The 22,500-nt window shown below is 43.1% G+C and overlaps 1 protein-coding gene across 1 annotated transcript in view; it reads right to left on the reverse strand.

The window, feature by feature from the left end:
- The window catches only part of malrd1 (MAM and LDL receptor class A domain containing 1), a gene marked incomplete at both ends in the record, with an annotated part of 81,083 nt that extends 59,108 nt beyond the window's left edge, over positions 1 to 21,975 (reverse strand). Inside the window, 6 exons of the mRNA XM_080543628.1 lie at positions 3,526 to 3,622; positions 4,644 to 4,808; positions 4,907 to 4,998; positions 5,452 to 5,583; positions 7,722 to 7,814; positions 21,924 to 21,975. Of these exons, the coding sequence (XP_080399754.1) occupies positions 3,526 to 3,622; positions 4,644 to 4,808; positions 4,907 to 4,998; positions 5,452 to 5,583; positions 7,722 to 7,814; positions 21,924 to 21,975 (631 nt within the window). The remainder of the gene's footprint in view (positions 1 to 3,525; positions 3,623 to 4,643; positions 4,809 to 4,906; positions 4,999 to 5,451; positions 5,584 to 7,721; positions 7,815 to 21,923) is intronic.
- Between the last annotated feature and the right edge of the window lie 525 nt (positions 21,976 to 22,500).

The raw sequence follows: 22,500 nt of genomic DNA on the forward strand, positions 1-22,500 counted from the left end.
AGTTGACTTAACCCTGACATTATTGGAAACCAATGAGAGCGCACTGATTTAGATCCATATTAAAGCCCTAAAACTCCATCTCTTAATTGAACTGAAGTTTCATTCAGCGTTTCCATATGAGAAGTATTGGAAACACGATTAAATAAAAAATGGTCCAATTTTCTGATAGGGCTCTAGGTTGGGATATTGATTAAGGGTGGTAGTAAATGTTCGGAGCCTACCGTATTCTCATTTCTGCCAGGGAGAACAGTAACTCACACACACAGAAGTCATGAAAACGAGAGAAAACCAGGTCATGTAAGTTCATGAATAGTCTGTGAATGGGGTAGATAAACACGTCCCTCTCCCCTGTGTGTCTGTATCCTGTAGTCTGTCTCCAGGGTGGACGGGGTCCAGCAGGATGAGTTGTGGCTCAGAGAAACAGACGGGGAGGCCTGATACTCCACTCCTCTCTGTTCACACTCCCGAGCCCAGACTCAGGATATGACAAACAAAGTAATCAAATCAAATCAAATCAAATTTTATTTGTATAGCGCATTTCTTACAAGATGCAACTCAATGCGCTTTACACAATGAAAATGTTCAGTCAATCTGTCAATCAATCAATCAATACTGACAGAGCCGCGAGCAGGCAAAAGTAAAAACCTGTACACTATGTAGCCAGGAAAAATTCCCTTGCAGCCCTCTACCAATAGAGCGACTACTAGCCAGTTTGCCTACCAGTACCCAGCGGTCCCCAAGGGGAGGCCAAGGACCACCGGCACAAAGCAAGCAAGCAATGGCAAAAACCTGTACACCATGTAGTAAGAGTGATTCATTTGGAGCCATGTGTTCCACACACTCACGCCTACCCCACAAACACACACTCACACCTACCCCACAAACACACACTCACGCCTACCCCACAAACACACACTCACGCCTACCCCACAAACACACACTCACACCTACCCCACAAACACACACTCAGACACAAACATCACAATATACAAACATAAGCAAATAGCAAACAGTAACATACACACACACACACACAAACATCTAAAGGCATGCATGCACACGCACACACACATGCACACACGCACATGCACACACAGACACATGCACACACACACACATACACACAGACACGCACACGCGCGCACACACACACACACACACATCTTTTGGTTTAGGAGGCGGGACGATTTACAACAACCTGGTTCTGCCACGTTTCATCTCGTATCCATGGTAACGGTTTAATCACAGATCCGTATCTAGTTATTACCATATTGTCTGTGGCAAAGCACTTTAGCCGAATTTATGCCTGTTGTGGGGTCATATTTCAGTGCAAAAAATGTGCAGGTGAATGAGATGGGTGAGATGAATAATAAAAGACAGGACAGAATGGCACCTCGTTAGGTAGAGCAGACGTGAGCTACATATCCAACCAGACTCTTTCTGACACAAGCAGGCCAAAATATGAAGTTGAATCTGCATTGCAGAATATAATATAAAGATTTTTTTAATATAGATTCTTTTTGTTGGGTTTGACCTGTTGTGAATTCCTATATTCCTAACACTCAGGAATGCTTCAGGAATGCTTCAGGGTACATATTGATATAATCCCTTTCGGAGTATATAAATGAGTCAATATTCCTCTCAATACTTGTCACTGTACAATGGATCTGCAGCAAAACATATTGTAGATATGTGTAGTACTTTCCAGGTGTCTAACTATCAGACACTGAAACACCAACAACGTGTTATTAAAGTAGACAAAACTCCAAACGTTCTCAGAAGTTCACTTCAATACTTTCCTTCTTCCAACATCAAAGACCCTGAGGTTGTAAAACCAACATGCTGATGAGATTCAAGAAGCAATCAGGTTTAATGAGAGAGGAGAACCCCAGGCCCCCCCCAGGCCCGCCTGAGAGAGACCATAACAATGAAACTATACAATGGCGTCACCTCCACCCCTGTGCACGCGCCAGCGGACCATGTGTGTTTTTATGTCAGGGACATGATGGAGCAGGACAATCTCAGGGCTTGATGAAGTGTGGCATTACTGGCGTAGTTAAATGACCCAGAGGGAGCAGCAGGACAGAGATTGAGACGGAGGGAGAGGAGGACACTGAGGTGACCTTGACCTTCCCCGTTCACTTTGACACGCTAATGTAGGCCTGGCTAATGTAGGCCTGGCTAATGTAGGCCTGGCTAATGTAGGCCTAGCTACTGGAGCTAGCCCTGCAGCCTGGCAGGAAGACTACAACTACCACACTCCAATTTTAATTTCAGTTTATTTATGAAGGGACAATGCATATCAATTAACAACAAGTGTAAATACGCCAGATTTAGCCAGGAGGCACATTTTCATCTGTGGTCCCTGGCCAAGATGTTAAAAAAAATGCATTCCTCCATTAGATTAGATTAGATTAGATTCAACTTTATTGTCATTGCAGAGTACAAGTACCAGACAACGAAATGCGTCTAACCAGAAGTGCAAATAGTTATAAAGAGAAAAACATGATAGTGATAAGTGATAGGTACAGTATGGCATGTACGGTAGTTAGAGGTATATACAAGAGATGGATATAGCTGATGGCAGTAAACTATGTCCATAGCACCATGGGGGGAGGGGGGGTGATATTGTTAAGTACCAACACCAGCACTCTTCGGCCTGGCCAGAGCCCGTCTGAAACCAGCGGGATGCGAAAATGAGAAAATCGATCCAGAAGTTATGACCCCTATTTATTTTATGGACACAGAGGAGAATGAACATAATCCTAGGGGATGAATTATGGAGCTCATAAAGTGCCCTATAAAGATGCTACTGTGTGTGCTTGGTACGAAGAAATATCACTGTGGTTACACACGAGAAAAGGTGGTATGTCAAAACCAAATAACGTGTCCAAAAGCCAAAGCCACACACGCACACATGCACACACACACACACACACGCACACACGCACACACACACACACACACACACACACACACACTGGTCCACGGAATCACAGTCATATATATCAAGATACCGTGACTTGTATCGTTTCGCTTTATTCTTTATACAGCCCACACTGACCAGGCAGGCATGTGTGTAAGAGAAACACAACCACCACACCAGCATTTGGCAACTCTTGGAGTTGTGACTGCTCACCCCCGCCCCCCCTGTCAACCTGTGGTTATCAGTAACTTTCTGAAAAATATCTTGGAGCGTATTCATGAAAGCGCATTGACATTTCCATTGTGTTGGCTCTGCGTGCAGTGAGGTGGTACTGACGGAGGTTCCTAATTGAAAATGAAGAGAACGCACACCGCGGGAAACGTAGGCGAGGTGCTGGCGACGGAGCAGAATACTATAGAATGAAGTAGAAGCCTCTAGAACACTATTCCCAGATGCAGAATTGTCGATTTTAATTGACAACGGTTTTCGGCCGTAGCCTTTGTCAAGTCTTACAAACAACACAGTGCACGACAGCCGTTAAATAGACAGCTAGGCTAGATTGAACAGGTAACACCTGTGAGGCTGAAGGAGGCTCCTACCGTGCACGGACACACAGCCCTCACTGAAGGCCACGTCATCAACGCCCAGGGCCTCAGAGGGGTCACTGTCTCCAGTCAGCTCTGCTACGATCAACACCTGTTGTTGGTAGACAACACAAGACAGCATATCATACACAGTGTGTGTGTGTGTGTGTGTGTGTGTGTGTGTGTGTGTGTGTGTGTGCGTGTGCGTGTCTAAGTGATTTTGAAAGTGGTCCCAAGGCTGTATTCATCACACCAAACACCATAATCAGCTCTTCCTGTCTCTGCTATCAGGCTAATGTCTCAGCTGGCACGGTCAAAGTCTACAGGCTACATTTTACAGTGCTCAAAACTAATTTATGACCGATTTATCTCTATATCAGTGTGTGTTATATGAATCAGTGTGTTATGTCATAGCTCAGATCGGTGCGTGCGCAAATGCAATGTCAAGTGCAAATGCAGTGTTAAATTGATGCTCCTATAACCCCAATTCGAATGAACAGATCCTACTTCAGTTTCAGTCAGTGTTGATACTCTACTAAGTTAAAACTCTCATCCCATTTTCGCCACAAAACAGCTGCCTTCCCTGAAGCAGATGACCAGAATTCATTGGTGCCTCAAACTGAAACCGAATGTGCTCTTAGAGAAGCAAAAGGGTAACCATTCTGTGCCACTGAGCTGAGTGGGCCCAGTAGCAGATGGAGTCAGTGGGAGAGGGCTGAGAGAGGGGTGAGAGAGGGGCAAGACTGGAGACAGCAGGGTGAGACACAATCAGCAGTTTTCAGTGAGACCCAAGCACCAGATGGTCAGATATGGGTCCGGTCCTCTCACTCGGAAACCCCCTTCCTGGCCATTATCGCCCTCTCCTATGCCCCACACGGCAGCTTTATACACCTCTGTGTGGACTAACCATTATCAAGGCTAAAAACAACAAACAGAAAAGTGAGATAGTCAGCTCTTGAAGTGGGACAGTTCAAAGACAGTTTCATTAGTGGCAGCGCGTATAAATTCACCAATATAAACGTTTTTTTTTTCTCCATCCATCCACCTACCCATCCTACCTTCTTTCATCTAATCGCATTCCTACCTTGTTTCAAGGCTTCGTCAGGGTGGCTTTGAGACATGTGATTACAGACCTGGAACTGGTGGTCACTGGTGAGAGGTACGACCGTCCGACGCCACGGTTCTATCTGTTGTTCACTCTGACCCCACGCCAGCAGGCTGCCGTTCCCATCTTGTGTTTGGACTATCAGAACCAGCAGAGCCCCCTCCACTCTCCCATGGTGGTGATAGAAGGTCAACTACAGAGAGAGAGGAGGGGGTATGATCATGTGTCAGTAAAGAAAGGATGACAGGCAGTTGTTCCAATCAAACCCAGGGTTGTCCAGAATAACGTTACCCAGCAAGACTGAGAGGGGAGGAACACAGGACTCTGTAAGCCGGCCTGGCGTTTCTCTTCTCCTCTGACAGGCCATAGAGTCAGGTAATGCGCTGGAGGAGAGAAAGAGGGAGAGAGGGGGGGGGGGGGGGGTTGTACACGTTGATTGATTGCTTTTTATTTGGGTAAAAAGTACAGACAGTACATCCCAGAGGATAGCACGTAAAAGCGTACTGAAATACTTTGTTTCCAATGCAGTCCTCGTTGGTAGACAAGAACAACAAAGACAATACACCAAGAATCATACAAAGAGCATACAATACACAAGAACATACAAGATACAATCAGAATACAGTGTGTATGTGTATGGGTAGGAATGTTTATGGAATGTTTATGGGTGGGAGTGTGTATGGGTAGGAGTGTGTATGACTATGTGTGTGTGCGTGTAAGTGTGTAAGGCTAGGTGTATGCATTGTATAGTTGTACACGTTATACGTGTTTTGTTTATGACAAGGAAATAAAGAATAGTCTGTTATCATGCCAGAGAGGTCTATTTCTAGACACACCTGACTTGTTTCCGGCGTGATCGGATCCAATGTTGATGAAGCCAGCCCCTCTGGTCCATGTGGAGTTTGTGTCTGAGTTGGTCAACAGGTCACAGTAGCCCTCCTCAAAGTCACACCTGGTGTACCTGGAGCCTGCACAGAGAAACAGGTTCAACAGAAACAATCATATGTGACAGAGTCTGATCATTTGGTCCGCATGTCGGCAACCAATCAAAATGTTCCGACTTTTCTTTTGAAACACGGAACTAAGTTTCAACGTTGTAGAGAATCACAGCACAAACTCGCTAGTCAAGCCGAAATACTGCAACGCAATGGATTGGGTGAGTAATCCCCACTTTAGCAGGCTCACAAAACAGGCTGTGTTACTTGACTAGCGATGTGCCATTGACTTTCAACAATGCGGAAATGTATTCACCTTTTTAGAAAAGAAAAAAGTTACATCAGATCCGTACGGAGCCCCCCTGGGGTCACATGGTAGAAAAAAAATATTTGATGTGTGAATCCGTTCCGAGCCTTGCGATCGTTCTGGCTCGTAGGGCCTAACCTTAACCTTAACCCTAACCCTAACTAATGACTAAACCGAGGGAACGGATTACTAAACCGAGGGAACGGATTCACACATCAAAAAAAAAATCTTCTACCATGTGACCCCAGGGAGGCTCCGTAGATCCCGATATTCAGATTCAGATCTGAGGACCAAAGCACAGCGGACAGACAGACAGCCCTCTCAGGACAGACAGCCCTCTCAGGAGCAGTTAAGTAGTTCACACTATGCTGTTGTTTAAGACTCCTCTGAGGTGCAGACCTCCTCCTGTGGGTTTGTAGGCACCATAAAATGGAACAATTTATTAAAGTCTCAGCAGCAGTTTGTCTGCTTAAAGCTCCCTTGTGCTCCTTTATGCTTATGTTATTGTGATTTGATTGCGTTTAGTGTGATTTGAATCCACGTAACAGCACTTTGGTCAGCGCAAGTTGTTTTAAATGTGCTTTATAAAGAAAGACGACTTGACTTGAGCATGTTTTGCTTTATGACCATAATGTCCAGCCTGGGTTTATAAAGCTTTTAGTGTTTTTCTAGATTATAATATTGAGGTATAGGGCTAGGGTCAGACACCATCTTTAGTATTGAGGTATAGGGCTAGGGTCAGACAACATGTTTAGTATTAAAGGTGTAGGGCTGGGGACAGACAACATCTTTAGTATTGAGGTATAGGGCTATCTTTTGAATGAACTGCAGAGAGATGGGTTTATGAGAGAACTCTCTCTCTTAATTTTTTCTTATGATGACTAGCTTATAGATGAGTCACTTACTTTAATGTACTCGTTGTAAATTGCTTTGGAAAAAAGTGTCTGCTAAATGTCAAAAATGTACATGTCAATGTAGGTTGGATAGACAAAGGTTGCGCTGGAGAAATGATTATGTAAAGATTGATCGGTCTCTGTTGAATATGGAAGATTGCATAATATTCAGTGGACATGCCTAGGAGTGAGATATTGCATGCAGCGGACGGTGCACGGTGGTGTGCATGTACATTGTGTGCACAAGGCCCAGGAAATCTACTAATTTGAATGAACAGCGTTATCGTTTTCCACCATGTGATTCCGAGTCAAGGTACTCTTGCATTCACTAATGTTGAACCCATCATATATATATACGCTGTATGAATAAAATAGGGACTATTTGAATATGATTAACAGGTAGGGTTCCAGGAAGCATTGCCAGTTTGTATATTTCACATCTCTACAAGGGCCTCTTGGCGCACAGTAATAATGGAGCCTATTTTTAACGGGCGGTAATGTTCTCTTCAATGGGGTTGAATTTAAATATAAAATCACAGGGTCTGAATTTCAGAGCCTTCCATTTCAGTGTGAAGTGTGTTTGCTATTCAGGTTTGGGTAATAGTAATGACACAGCCTGTACTTACCTACAGTATATATGCAATTTCAGACTCTCTTGTTTAGTAATAGCTTTTCCCACATAGGCCTACTACAGGTGGGGCCCAGGCTGCCTCACAGGATACAGAGTGTACATAAATAATATATATAACTTATTTTAAATTAAATTATAGTACAATTATTATTTACAGAACCACATCCCACAATAGGTGGATATTATTTGGCTGATTCTTCTGCCTTTCATGTCTCAATAGTCTCGTCTGTAATACACATACATTAGACTAGATTCAACTTTATTGTCATTGCAGGGTACGAGTCCTAGACAACCAAATGCCGTACGCTGTGTACATATGTTCAGAACAGGCTGTACTCACAGTTCCTCTCATCGCTGCCGTCCCCACAGTGGTCAGTGAAGTCACACACACAGTCCTCAGGCACACATGATCCCAGAGCACAGGTGAAGTCCCCTGAGAAACAGGCCGCGGCACAGACACACACACACACCAGACAGCCAGCTAGCAGGCTCTGAGGCCTCAGCGACACCGTCATCAGGTAGAGTGTTCCTTAGTTAGTCCAGGATCTCACACAATCACACGCGCTTTACGTCCATAAAACCATGTTGTTTTAGAGAGGAAAGAGAATCTAAATAAAGGTAGAGCCCCACGAGTCACCGTTCACTTAGATCGACAGTGAACGTGCGTTCTGGCTACTGGGACAACAGTCAATAGTCAATAAATGGCTTTTATGACTGTTACTCAATAGGCTGGGCGGATTTCATGTGTGTGTGTGTGTGTCTTTTTCAGTCGACCCCTAACGATGAAACACAAACTCTGTACCTATTCGCTGAAACCTTATTCAATCACACTGGCCAAGAAAAAGCAGCACTTAGTTAAAAAAGACACCACATACAGTATAAAAACGTACAATATACAACATAAAATAACAACAAACAAGCAACAGAAACAGTGATCAGATGCAGGCTATAAGATAACCTAACATTCGCAACAATATGCAATGTATAAATCAAAGTCTCTGTAACACACAGTTTAAGATCAGAGAGTGGGATGAACATGCTAAGTTTCAACTTTTTCTGAAGTACATTCCAAGTTGAAGGAGCATTGTAACAGAATGCAGTTTTACCTAATTCAGATCTGACATTTGGCACATTAAAAATAATGCTGTTATTAGACCTGAGGTTATATCTACTGTTTACTGCCATTGAAAAAACTGATAAGTAAGATGGTAACAATCCAATCACTGCTTTATAAATAAAAATAAACCAGTGATGCTGTCTACGTATTGATAGTTGCAATGATGTGTGGAGTACCCAGCCGTAGATATGAAACGTAATGCAGAATGGTAGACAGAGTCTAGTGGGCGCAACACAGACTTTGCAGCATGCATATGGACTGCACTTATATAGCGCCTTTATCCAAAGTGCTTTACAACGGCCTCTCATTCCCCCAGTCACACACACCTTCACACACACCAATGGCGGCAAGCTACCATGCAAGGCGCCGGCCCGCTCACTGGGAGCAATTTGGGGTTCAGTGTCTTGCCCAAGGACACTTCGACATGTGACCAGCCTGGGTTCGAACCGCCGAACCGCCGACCTAGTGATCCTTAGACGGCAGCTCTACTTCCTGCGCCACAGCCACTTTCATAATATTTTTTTTCCAGATTATGAAAGTGCAGATTGAACTGAAGCTTTCAAATGACGTGTCATATTGATTGATTGATTGAAAACTTTATTAGAAGATTTGCAGAAGTAGGTACATGAAAGTACGTATTACATACAAGGTCAACTAACAGGATAAAAACCCAAGAAAGCCACTGGCTTATTTCAATTGGGGTCCTTGATTCTCAATTCATCGTTACATGTAAGACAGACAAAAAAACTAGTACTATCTACAAGATAATACAGACAAATAACTAGTACTATCTACAAGATAAACATACATCCATACAATAGTTGAAGAAGTAATGCTTATTTGAATGTTGGTCCACCTCAAACAAAATAGCAGAGAAGCGTTCTGAATCAAAACACAGGCAAAACGGTTGCAAATAGCCAGTGATATCAAAGCTGTGCTGCGATAGAAAAGTAGACAACAGAGAATCTTTCACTCCTGGCCTACTGGTTGTTCTGAAGGCGATACAGAGACAGTTGGTTAGATACTACAGCGTGTTCAAGGGTTTTAGATAAGAAGGAGAGAAGGGATACCTGTGTCTGTCGTTATGGACAGTAGACGGGTCAAGAGTTGGTTTCTTGAGAAGAGACTTGACTCTGGCGGTCTTAACATAGGAGCCAACGGACCCCCATGGGCATCCGAAGTGATATAAAGAGTTTACCTCGATCAATTCTCTTCATCGATATCACATTTTTTTCACAACTTTGCATGCTATACGATGCCACCATTTTTTTCCAGAGACGGTAAACACGGCCTAAGTCACATCCAGTTTTCTCCAACTGGAGAATGTGTCATGTCCGGTTTCAACGCCAAATTTCCATACCATTGGTCGGCCAACTCAAAAAAATCCCCCCCCCCCAAAAAAATAAATAAATAATCTGATACATGAGAAAGGTCAAAGGTCAAAGATGGTGCCAACATATCTCCAAATGGCCTAAACATATAGGTGTCCGCCTAAACATACCTGTACTAAAACAGGTAAAGTTGCATTTGCTCACATTACTAGCATCGACTTTGGCACAAGTACTAATAAGACCCTGGAGTACTGATTCCTAGATGATTTGGGCTTCGTTATCAGGTTTCCAAGGTGATATTCACTGTAAAAGCTGTTGTTTCTTTAGGCGGAGACTGAATTTTAGATTTTTTATAATGTTCTAGCTCTATTTACTCTGACACAGTAACATAGATTTTGATTCTGACACGTCTACAGCCACCCCACAGGTGTTGGCTTTCATTTGATAACAAGATCATTATGAAGGCCCTTGTGATTGTGGAGATATTCTATATTCACTGTGGGCATGTCATTTCGAGCAGAAAACCAGAAAAATTAGGTGGATAAGATGAGGTTAAAGACTGCTGGGACAGATCCTGTGAATAGAGAGGAATTGATTACGGTGGTAAGGAAAGGAAGGAGCCCTTTGGAAATGGATAGGCTAATCTATGCGCCCCATTGTTTCTCCTGTTACGCAGGGACCTAGTGTCTCACCACAGGGTCAATTGTCCCACCCTTGACCTGAGCTGATAGACTATATGGGTTTGGCCCATGAAAGATCCAACTTAGTCTCAGATGCCCTGGTTGTCATAATTCAGATTGCGAGGGCCCAATCCAGCAGAAGTCCGATCATTACATCAGATCCCGACATGAGGATCAAATGATCAGACTGTGTCACATTTGCTTGATGAGGACAAAGCCTTCTCCACAGTGATACCAGCTACCTGGCTGGCATCTCGTCATGCCAAGTAGGTTCTGATGGGACGACTCTTGGCGTGAACCTCCTGTCGTTTTAGAACGTCTTCGTCTGGTCACCAGACCGTGTGTCCCCTTGTGGTACCTATTTCTGGTTCTTGGTGCATTCACTAGTAACCGCTTTGAACCGACTGACTGACTGTTGACGTCAAGATGTTTTCTTACAAGCCTGTATTGTTGCCTGCCCTGCATGTGAGTGACTTGACATATAACAGCTTCCTCTGTGGTGCACACTGTGCTAAGACTGTGCTGTGCTGGTTTGGAGACAGCCTGATGTAGGAGGGATACATCCGTCGGACCCCGAAATCTGTTTTTTTTGCAGTGCCATAGCACTGCCATAGTGAGGGCTCGAACCAAGAGGTTACGTATGTAACCTAGGTTCTCTGAAAGAGATGAGGGAGACCTCAACTCATTGCCCCTCTCGCGCTGAGCTTGTGAAGAGTGATTCGCGGAATAAATTAGCGCGCTGTGTATGAGCCTTTATAGGCTGGGCCCTAGGCAGGGCTACGTGCCTGAAAGCGTTGTCAGCATGTACAAGTGTGCTTAGGGTTTCTGCCAATACACAGACACACAGAGTGCATGTCCCATACCAAGGGGTGTCCCTCATCTCCTTCAGAGAATTAATTCGCAATCCCTAATTAAAATATGAGTGACAATAAAGCTGTCTGCTTGGTTATTAAAGTATTACAGAAAGAAATTAATGAAACATCTCATCCTCAATGCCCAACAAAAATGTTTACAAGCGCCAGTCATCTTTACATGGACATGGATATAATTGGAAATAGAAGTGTATTTGTTACGCTGTTAATAAAACTGAAAATAAGATGGGCTTATCTTTGTATCACTGCCCTAAACTGGTTGAGATCCTACCTACAGGACAGAAGCTACTATGTCTCCATTGGCAACTTTGTATCTGACCAAATTAAAATGACATGTGGGGTTCCCCAAGGGTCAATCCTTGGCCCCCTTCTATTCAATCTCTACATGCTTCCATTGGGACACATCATAAAAAAGAACAAAATTGCCTACCACAACTATGCGGATGACACTCAAATCTACATAGCCCTCTCACCGAACGACTATAGTCCCATTGACAATCTCTGTAATTGCATTGAGCAAATAAACGCCTGGATGACACAAAACTTCCTCCAACTAAACAAGGACAAAACAGAGATAATTGTATTCGGTGCACCTGACAAAAGATCGAAAGTCAGTGCAAAACTTGATTCTCTCTCTCTTCACAGTAAAAAACAGGTCAGAAATCTTGGTGTAATTCTAGACTCCGATCTAAACTTCAACAGCCACATAAACTCAATAACTAAATCAGCCTACTATCACCTGAAAAACATAACAAGAATGAGAGGTTTCATGTCCAAGCAAGACCTTGAAAAACTCATCCATGCATTTGTTTCGAGTAGACTTGATTATTGTAATGGTCTACTAACAGGCCTATCTAAAGGAGCTGTTCGTAAATTGCAGCTCATCCAAAACGCCGCTGCTAGGGTCCTAACAAAAACAAAGAAATGTGAACACATTACACCAATCCTGAGATCCCTGCACTGGCTACCAGTCTCTCAGAGAATTGAATTCAAAATCCTCCTAATTACATACAAATCACAAAATGGTCTTGGACCAAAATACATATCAGATCTCCTCCCACCCTATATTCCCGCAAGGTCCCTAAGGTCAGCTGAGACAAATCAGCTAATAATTCCAAGAGTAAAAACAAAACACGGTGCAGCAGCTTTCAGTCACGCTGCTGCATGCTCCTGGAACAAACTCCCTGAAGAAATCAAACAGGCCCAAACCCTTAAAATATTTAAATCTAAGCTAAAAACCTTCATGTTTTGCACCAGTTATGATTAAACACAAACACTTCTATCAATGTCTTTTTTCCATTAACTATTGTCTTTTTAAATGTTTTATCTATTTACTTCTTATATTTGCTTTTATTCATTGTAATTTTTATTTTCTTATGCTCCTCTTGTGGAGGGATGTGGAGGGATATGGAGTGGTGTAGAGGGATGTAGAGGGATGTAGAGGGATGTAGAGGTTTGTGGAGGGATGTAGAGGGATGTGGAGGGATGTGGAGGGATGTAGAGGGGTGTAGAGGGATGTAGAGGGATGTAGAGGGATGTAGAGAAATGTGGAGGGATGTGGAGGGATGTAGAGGGTTGTAGAGAGATGTGGAGGGATGTAGAGGGATGTAGAGGGTTGTAGAGGGATGTAGAGGGATGTAGAGGGATGTGGAGGGATGTAGAGGGATGTAGAGGGATGTGGAGGGATGTAGAGGGATGTAGAGGGATGTAGAGGGTTGTAGAGGGATGTAGAGGGATGTAGAGTGATGTGGAGGGATGTAGAGGGATGTAGAGGGATGTAGAGGGATGTGGAGGGATGTAGAGGGATGTAGAGGGATGTAGAAGGATGTGGAGGGATATGATTAAACACAAACACTTCTATCAATGTCTTTTTCCCATTAACTATTGTCTTTTTAAATGTTTTATCTATTTACTTCTTATATTTGCTTTTATTCATTGTAATTGTTATTTTCTTATGCTCCTCTTGCTGTATTTTTAAATAATGCATGTAAAGCACTTTGAATTGCCCCTGTTGTATGAAATGTGCTATACAAATAAACTTGCCTTGCCTTGCCTTGCCTTGTATGTGTGTTGGTGTGTGCGTGCATGTGTTGTTGTTTTTTTTACAAGCACTAGACATTTCCATGTTTGGAAATGCAGAAGTGTATTCATAAAGCTGTCCGTATAACTGAAGACTGTGAGTGCCTTGCACATAATCAAGAAAGCACCCTTTACTTTGTCTAGATAAGGGTAATTATCACCAACTAATGAACAGTCGAAGGGGTTTGAAACACAGGAGAGATGAACTCCGAATGGTAGTACGAGCTACAAGCTGAGGCCATTAGTCCTGCCTGACACACACACACACACACACACACACACACACACACACACGCCCAATCGCACTTTATAAATGTAGGTTCAAACATAATTTCATTTGTCATGAATCAATATCTGAACGATATCATTCGGACGTGCGGCAAGCCGCTACAAGAGCCTGGGGAGCCCAGATGAAATTAACCTTGAGACAAGAGGCACGATCAACAGCTTGATGGAGAGGCCAGGGAAGAATGGAACGAGGAAAAGATCATTGGCGTTATTGATCTGTATTAGCAGGAGCATAACTGTGTCATAGTGCACAAAGGGTGCAATAGAACCAAGCTTTAACATTCACCCCCTCAGTGTTATCTTATTAGCATTTAATGCTCTGTCCTGATCTCTAATCTCTGTCCTAATCTCTCCTGTTGTTTTACACAGATCTGTAACACTAGAACAGCTGTGCCTTTTTTACCTACTATAAGAGCCGCCTTGGGGGTCAGATGTCCATAGTCTTTACAATGGGAAGCTGCTATTTACACACAACGACCACTAGTTGTCCGCCTTGTAAATTAGCCTGCCTCCTACACAGAAAAACTGCAAAATAGATTTATACTAGCTTATCCTGATGTGATAATGTAAGGATAGTGGGTGGTAGAACGCTCATATCTAGGAAAAGTCATGAAAGGAGGGTCCTGAAATGTGATCGAGTGCATAAGATAGGATTGCATAATGATTGATGAGTGCATAAGATAAGATTTCGTTTTTTTACTCACAGGGTCAAATGACCCCTGTTCTAGTGTTAACGATGGCCAGTTATGGTGCAGCCTGATAGTCGGACAGTTAAAGGTACAGCATGTTGGCTGTGGTGTAGCATCCACTGACGATACTCTGTATGTTGTCAATCAGTGATTGTAAGGAGAATGTCGTAACAATGTCGTTGCGTTTTAACAGCACATTATGTGCCTTATGTAACCCCCGTCTAAAAGGTAACAACATCATTAGTATGAGCTTGTCTTTATGCTGACGACACCATCTTGTATTGTGCAGGCCCTTCACTCCACTCTGCGGCTTCCACTCTACAACTCAGCCTCACCTCCATTGAGCAGTCTTTTCATCGCCTCCATCTTCTCCTCAACACCAAAAAAACAAAGTGCATTCTTTTCGACCGGAGACCTCGTGTCAGCAGCCCCCCTAAGATCTTCTGTGTTGACGGTTCCGAGCTGGAGTTTGTCTCCTGTTACAAATACCTTGGCCTTTGGCTGGACTCATCCCTTTCCTTCACCACCCACATAAAGCACCTGCAGACAAAAGTCAAAGCTCGCCTAAGCTTTTTATACCGGAACAAGGCCTCCTTCACCCGTGCAGCCAAACATACCCTTGTCAAGATGACCATCCTGCCCATATTTGACTATGGCGATACCATCTATAGGATGGCATCTCAGTCTGCCCTCAGGAAACTCGACACACTCCATCACTCCGCCATTCGTTTTGCCACTAGTGCGCCTTTCACAACTCACCACTGTGTTCTGTACACCCTTGTAGACTGGACATCTCTTCACAGCAGACGGCTCTGTCACTGGCTTCATATTATCTACAAATCCATACTTTGCAAAACACCTTTCTACCTCTCATCCCTTCTGCACCTCTCTCACCGTCCCGTCATCGTTCTAAGATCCAGTGATCTTGTCCGACTCACCATCCCCAAAGCCCGTACCTTAGTCGGGCGCAGTGCTTTCCGGTTCGCTGCAGCACACGACTGGAACACCTTACAAAACACCCTCAAACTCACCGCCCTCACCTCACTCACTGCTTTCAAACAAATCCTGCAGCGAACCATAGTCGATCAATGCACCTGTTGATCACCGTCTCTCACCCATCCCATAACCCATCACTGCCTCATTTTAAGTACCCCTGCTCCACTACCCCCGCTATCCCTCACCTCCGCTCCTCCTCACCCCTACCTCCTCCGTCTCTCTCCCCTCTCTCTGACTGTTAGTATTTTAATGCATCTGTATTTGCCATTGTTTTATTGTTTTATTGTTTATTGTATTACTTAACCTTGTTTTATTTCTAGCTTCCCATCCCCCCCCCCCCCCAAAGAGCCACTGCTTTTTGGTCAGGCTGCATTTGTAAATAAGAATTTGTTCTTATATGTTTGCCTGGTTAAATAAAGGTTAAATAAAAAAAATAAAAAAAATGAGACCTAATGGACGTGTGACATAAGATTAATCATGTCACATTTACACCGCGTTCCAAATTATTATGCAAATGATATTTTTCTCAGATTTTCCTAAATAGTCGATGCAAATGACAATCAGTATAATTTTCAAGTCATCAACCGTTAGAATTCAAATTTTATTGAACAAACCTCCCAATGATAACAGTATTTGTTTTAAAAATAAAAAACTCAAAATGCACTGTTCCAAATTATTATGCACAACAGAGTTTCAAAACATTGTATAGGTTGTAAAGAACTAAAAATGGTAATTTGATGAATTTAGGGTTAGGAGGTCATATTAGGAGGTCATATTTACTGAAATCAAAAGCTATTTCAAACAAAAACATCTTAACAGGTCAAGTTACATGTTAACATAGGACCCCTTCTTTGATATCACCTTCACAATTCTTGCATCCATTGAACTTGTGAGTTTTTGGACAGTTTCTGCTTGAATTTCTTTGCAGGATGCCAGAATAGCCTCCCAGAGCTGCTGTTTTGATGTGAACTGCCTCCCACCCTCATATATATTTTGCTTGAGGATGCTCCAAAGGTTCTCAATAGGGTTGAGGTCAGGGGAAAATGGGGGCCACACCATGAGTTTCTCTCCTTTTATGCCTATAGCAGCCAATGACACAGAGGTATTCTTTGCAGCATGACATGGTGCATTGTCATGCATGAAGATGATTTTGCTACGGAAGGCACGGTTCTTCTTTTTGTACCACGGAAGAAAGTGGTCAGTCAGAAACTCTACATACTTTGCCGAGGTCATTTTCACACCTTCAGGGACCTTAAAAGGGCCTACCAGCTCTCTCCCCATGATTCCGGCCCAAAACATGACTCCGCCACCTCCTTGCTGACGTCGCAGCCTTGTTGGGACATGGTGGCCATCCACCAACCATCCACTACTCCATCCATCTGGACCATCCAGGGTTGCACGGCACTCATCAGTAAACAAGACTGTTTGGAAATTAGTCTTCATGTATTTCTGAGCCCACTGTCATGCTGCAAAGAATACCTCTGTGTCATTGGCTGCTATAGGCATAAAAGGAGAGAAACTCATGGTGTGGCCCCCATTTTCCCCTGACCTCAACCCTATTGAGAACCTTTGGAGCATCCTCAAGCAAAATATATATGAGGGTGGGAGGCAGTTCACATCAAAACAGCAGCTCTGGGAGGCTATTCTGGCATCCTGCAAAGAAATTCAAGCAGAAACTGTCCAAAAACTCACAAGTTCAATGGATGCAAGAATTGTGAAGGTGATATCAAAGAAGGGGTCCTATGTTAACATGTAACTTGACCTGTTAAGATGTTTTTGTTTGAAATAGCTTTTGATTTCAGTAAATATGACCTCCTAATATGACCTCCTAACCCTAAATTCATCAAATTACCATTTTTAGTTCTTTACAACCTATAAAAAAAATTGAAACTCTGTTGTGCATAATAATTTGGAACAGTGCATTTTGAGTTTTTTATTTTTAAAAAAAATACTGTTATCATTGGGAGGTTTGTTCAATAAAATTTGAATTATACTCTACGGTTGATGACTTGAAAATTATACTGATTGTCATTTGCATCGACTATTTAGGAAAATCTGAGAAAAATATCATTTGCATAATAATTTGGAACGCAGTGTAGAGGGAAAAGCAGTGACAGAAAAACCAGGCGACAGAATCATTCTTTCCCTCTTTCCCCCCCCCGAAAAATCCCATAATGGTCATATAGTGTGACTGAGGTGACTCGTATAAGCATAATTAATTGACGTCATTAGGGGAGTCATTAACTGACACCAGTAAAAAAAAACTGCATAACGAGCCAGTGCAGAGATCATTTACATATAGCAAATAACATCAACATCATTTATGGATTCATCTTTGCACAATGACTAATGTTTCTCGGAAACTATATCATGTAAATGAGCTTATTCTCTGTGCAAACTTCATCAATTGACTTTCAACCTCAATGTTTCAACCCAGAACGGTTGGTGTACCCTACATTCATCCCATCTTCTCTGTCATACCTGGATTAGAAGAATTGATGGTGATGGTGCAGAATAAAATGTGTGATGTGCTTTCAATTATATTATCTATGTAGATTCAAAAATCTCATTTCTGCATTTGAGAAAAATAAAACATGGTTGAAGTCATGGCAGGTTGATTACACCACAACACAGGACTCCTGCTAAACACACTAATTTTATTCTGCACCATCAGCATAATTTCTTGTAATCGGGGCGGCTGTGGTGCAGGAGGTAGAGCCGGCTTCTAATGATCGCAAGCTTGCCACCATTGGTGTGTGAATGTGTGTGTGAATGGGTGAATGAGAGGCCATTGTAAAGCGCTTTGGAATACGGCGCTATATAAGTCAGTATAAATGCTCAGCTTCACTCTGTAGTTTAACCTCTGGATTTTTTGCAGATTCCAGGCATCTATTTCCCCTCCCTTTCTCTCACTTCTGTTTTAGGAATTTTAGGGGAATTTCCAGGGATTCTGTTCACCTTGACTGGCAAGAAAAAAGGTCAAGGCACTGCATCGCCATATGTGACTTGAATAAAAAAGACATCTAATTTCGGTCCCTGAGGCTGGTGTACCGGTAACTACTGCAATCATTTGTCAAACATTTGCACCAATCTGCTTCGCCCAGAGTGCTACATACTGAAGACACAGACATTGAATTCTGTTCTCATTTGCTGCCATGCACTGGTAGGCATTGTCACCACTTGACACCGTTCCTGCCATTTGGTCATGGTGAGTGGAGGCCTTCAGAAAGACACATAGCCCATTGCAGTGCCTCTGATATGGAAATAGTCCTAGATATTGAGAGGCATGAGAGGCACCTACAATATACTCCATCAAAACACCACCAACGGGTGCCTATGAGTGAAGTCACATCCATCCAGGCAAATACAGGAGAGATAGAATAATAGAATATTACAATCTGTAGGCCTTACTTAGGATGGCAATTGTATGTGAAGTTTGGGAAGAAAATGTTACTATATTTTGTTAATAGCACAGCATATTGTTGAGTTTGTGCTGATTTAGTGCAATAATGGTCAACCTGAGGCTTATACATAATAATACAGTACACTTATAAATTATTACAAGGCTAATAGTTAATAGAACATTTTTACATTATACCCTGTCAATGGTAAATGATGGCTAAAGAAAGAGAGCAGTGAGAGAGAGAAAGACAGACCAACATAGTCTACTGTAGTCACAGCTCAGGTGAGAACCACACACCATGACAAAGAGAATGAATCTGTGCTCTTACTTCTGTTTTATAGACTTATGTATTTCAATTAGGAGCTGTTTGCAAGGAGACCAATCAGAATTCATCCTACCAATTCTATAATGATACCACAGCCTTGAAACCTTTCAGGAAACATCCCAGAGAGCTCAGAGCCATTTGTCCCATCGGGGGAAAGGAGCAAGCTGCGGAAGATGAAGACGGCTGGGCGTGTCCTTGAGCAGCGTCTCAAGGCCTCGGGACTGACTGTTCATAAACAAGCCTACAGAGAACATGAATGAAACAATCTTTCTTTATTTCGAACATGATTGAAAAAAAATAACAACTAATAACTAATAACGAATAGTACAGGTATCACTGTTCGAAAGGGAGTAGGATGAAGCCTAAGCTTATCATGTCCTACCCCTATTCGGCACTTCCAAGTGAGAACAATAACTTCAATTATATAATCCATGAATTAATACATAAATTACAGTATCAACAGTACTGATAATTTTCCATTCTTAATATTGAAACAACACAAAATAAATAAATAAACATCATTTTCCATTCTTAATACTGAAACAACACAAAATAAATAAATAACAAACATCAGCATCCGCAATGTAATTACAAAAGAAAAAGACAAAGAAAAACACAGCTTACTAACCAGAAGATTAACAATAGTCACCTTCCCTTCCCTCATGTTGATCAAAAGGCCTACGCTAAATCCCTCAGAGACGCTCGGTCGCAGGTCTACTCCGACATCATTAACAATAGCCCTGGCAACTCCAAGAAACTTTTCACTACTATAAATCACCTTCTCAAATCACAAAGTCTCTTGCACTCAGAGGCCACAGAGGAGAGGTGCAACAACTACATCACTTTTTTCAGAAAAAAAAGTTGACAACGTCCGCTCTCTCCTTTCCAGCTCCGCCGTCCTATCTGTCCCGACTGCTGACCCACAGCCTGGGATTTCCCAACCTCTCTCCTGTTTTTTCGGACATCACACAGCGAGAGGTTGAGGACATCATTAGGACGATGAAGCCGTCCACCTGCGCCCTGGACCCCTTCCCCACAGCCCTGGTGAAGTCCAAACCTTTCCGCCAAAAGGTCCAAAAGTCCCCTCATCAGCAAGGTCATCAACCACTCCCTCCAGGCCGGCCATGTCCCATCTGCGCTGAAAGCTGCTGTCATCAGACCACTTCTCAAAAAACCTACCGTAGACCAGGAGAATGAGGAGAGATGGGGAGCCAGTATCTGCTGTCATCAGGAGGTCGTTGGTGACCCTGACCAGAGCCGTTTCCGTCCTGTGGCCAGGGCGGAAGCCGGACTGAAAAAACTCAAAGAGATTATTTTGTTTGAGATAATCCTTGAGTTGAGCGGCAACTGCTTTTTCCAGTACCTTGGATATGAATGGAAGGTTGGAGATGGGCCTGTGGTTGGCGAGGACTTCCAAGGACCAAGCTCTGCACCATAGGGGATCGGGCAATCTGCTCGGCTGCTCCCAGGCTGTGGAATGCTCTCCCTGACCACCTAAGGGCACCACAGACTGTGGATGCTTTTAAAGGTGGCCTTAAAATTGAAATGTTTAATAGAGCCTTTTATTGAAAATCTCACCTCAGTCAGTATTTTTTTTTTTTTTTCAATCTTTTTTGTTTACCTATTTTTTTACACCCTATGCTGTTCTTACCACTTGCTTGTTTTTAATCTGTAGAACTTTGAGATTTGCAAATGTAAAGTGCATTACAAATAAAATGTATGTATTATTATTGTTATTATTATTAGCCTATCTCAAGGAAGGGAGGAAATTGCTCCCCCTTCACACCTAGGTACAAAGACAAGTTGAAATGAAATACTACTTTGAAATCATAGCATACATCAGACAGTTAATCACAACAGGCATGCCCGCTATTCTCAACATAGACCTACAGTGGCAAAACCATATCAACACAGGTAAGCACAGTGGTGTAGTCTACGTGATACGCAGGACTACGCCGTATACCCACTAGGAAAGGCCAAGGATTTCTGTATACCCACTTAAAAATGTGCGAGGATATGTAACAGCGTTTTGTGACAGAACTTTCACACTTTAATTCATAAAATTCACTCCGTCTGTGTTACGAAGCACTGACTTTTAGACCATTGGGACTGACTACAGCATCATATACCATCAACGGGGGGAAATGCGACATGAAATATGTCAAAATGCAGCACTATCATGCACAGATCAGCCTTATAACATGTAGGGCCGGTTTCACAGACAAGGCTTAAGCCTAATCCTAGACTAAAAAACATCTTCAATGGAGATTTTACATTGAAAGTGTGATTTAGTCCAGGACTAGGCTTAAGCCTTGTCTCTGAAACCGGCCCGTAATGTTAGATATGTAACGTTAGACAGGGAGCGCAAATAAATGTTTATGGCTTTCCGAAATTAACGATATGAGGCTGGGAGGGGGAAATCACAGTATACCCACTAGAAAAAACTAGACTACACCACTGGGTTTCCACACTGTGGAATTTCTAAAGGCTCTAAAAGTTCAACAGCAGCCCTCCTGACCTCCTGAAGCAATATTTCCATTGAGCAGATGCAGGGAAACTGTCAAATCTTGTGCGACGGCTACACAACAGCTCACAATGAAAGTGCATATTTACCAAAGGTAAGTCAAAGAGAAGAGGGCTGCCGTTCTGTTTCCACTCTGTTTGCTTTTGAAAAACTATAAAGTGCTGTGATTTCCCTCCTCTTTACCCCGACTCCAGTTATTCACGGCCGGGTGAAGCGAGCTCATCTCGAAGCGTCTTACTTCCCACACCTGCTAGGCGAGGCTCACTGGAGTGGCGCTTCTTCTTTGGCATTTCCGATCAAAGCGAGGTGTCTGTGCGCTTCTCAATTGATTGTACGCTTACGTGCACAGAAACCATGTTCTCCCGGTTCTGCCAATCTTAAGAAGTCATCAGGAGTAGGGTTAAAAGCCATGAAGTGCAGATGAGCACTGCAGCACTGCAGCGCCGCAGGTGCTGTCGAATCTACAGTGAGTTGAATTTCACCAACACATAAATGGTAATAAAATGGTAAATGGACTGACTTATATAGCTTTACAATGGCCTCTCATTCCCCCATTCACACACACGGTGGCAAGCTACCATGCAAGGCGCCGGCCTGCTCATTGGGAGCAATTTGGGGTTCAGTGTCTTGCCCAAGGACACCTCGACATGTGGCCAGCCAGGGTTCGAACCGCCGATCTGCCAACCTTGCGATCATTAGACGCCGGCTCTACCTCCTGCGCCACAGCCACCCCTGAACCAACTGTGCCTTCTAATGAACCAACTGTGCCTTCTGGGTTCCAGAGATTCATACTGTAACAAAGCTGTCACTGATGG

The sequence above is a fragment of the Nansenia antarctica genome (genome assembly GCF_963989245.1).
Source record: "Nansenia antarctica genome assembly, chromosome: 12".
Taxonomy (NCBI): domain Eukaryota; kingdom Metazoa; phylum Chordata; class Actinopteri; order Argentiniformes; family Microstomatidae; genus Nansenia; species Nansenia antarctica.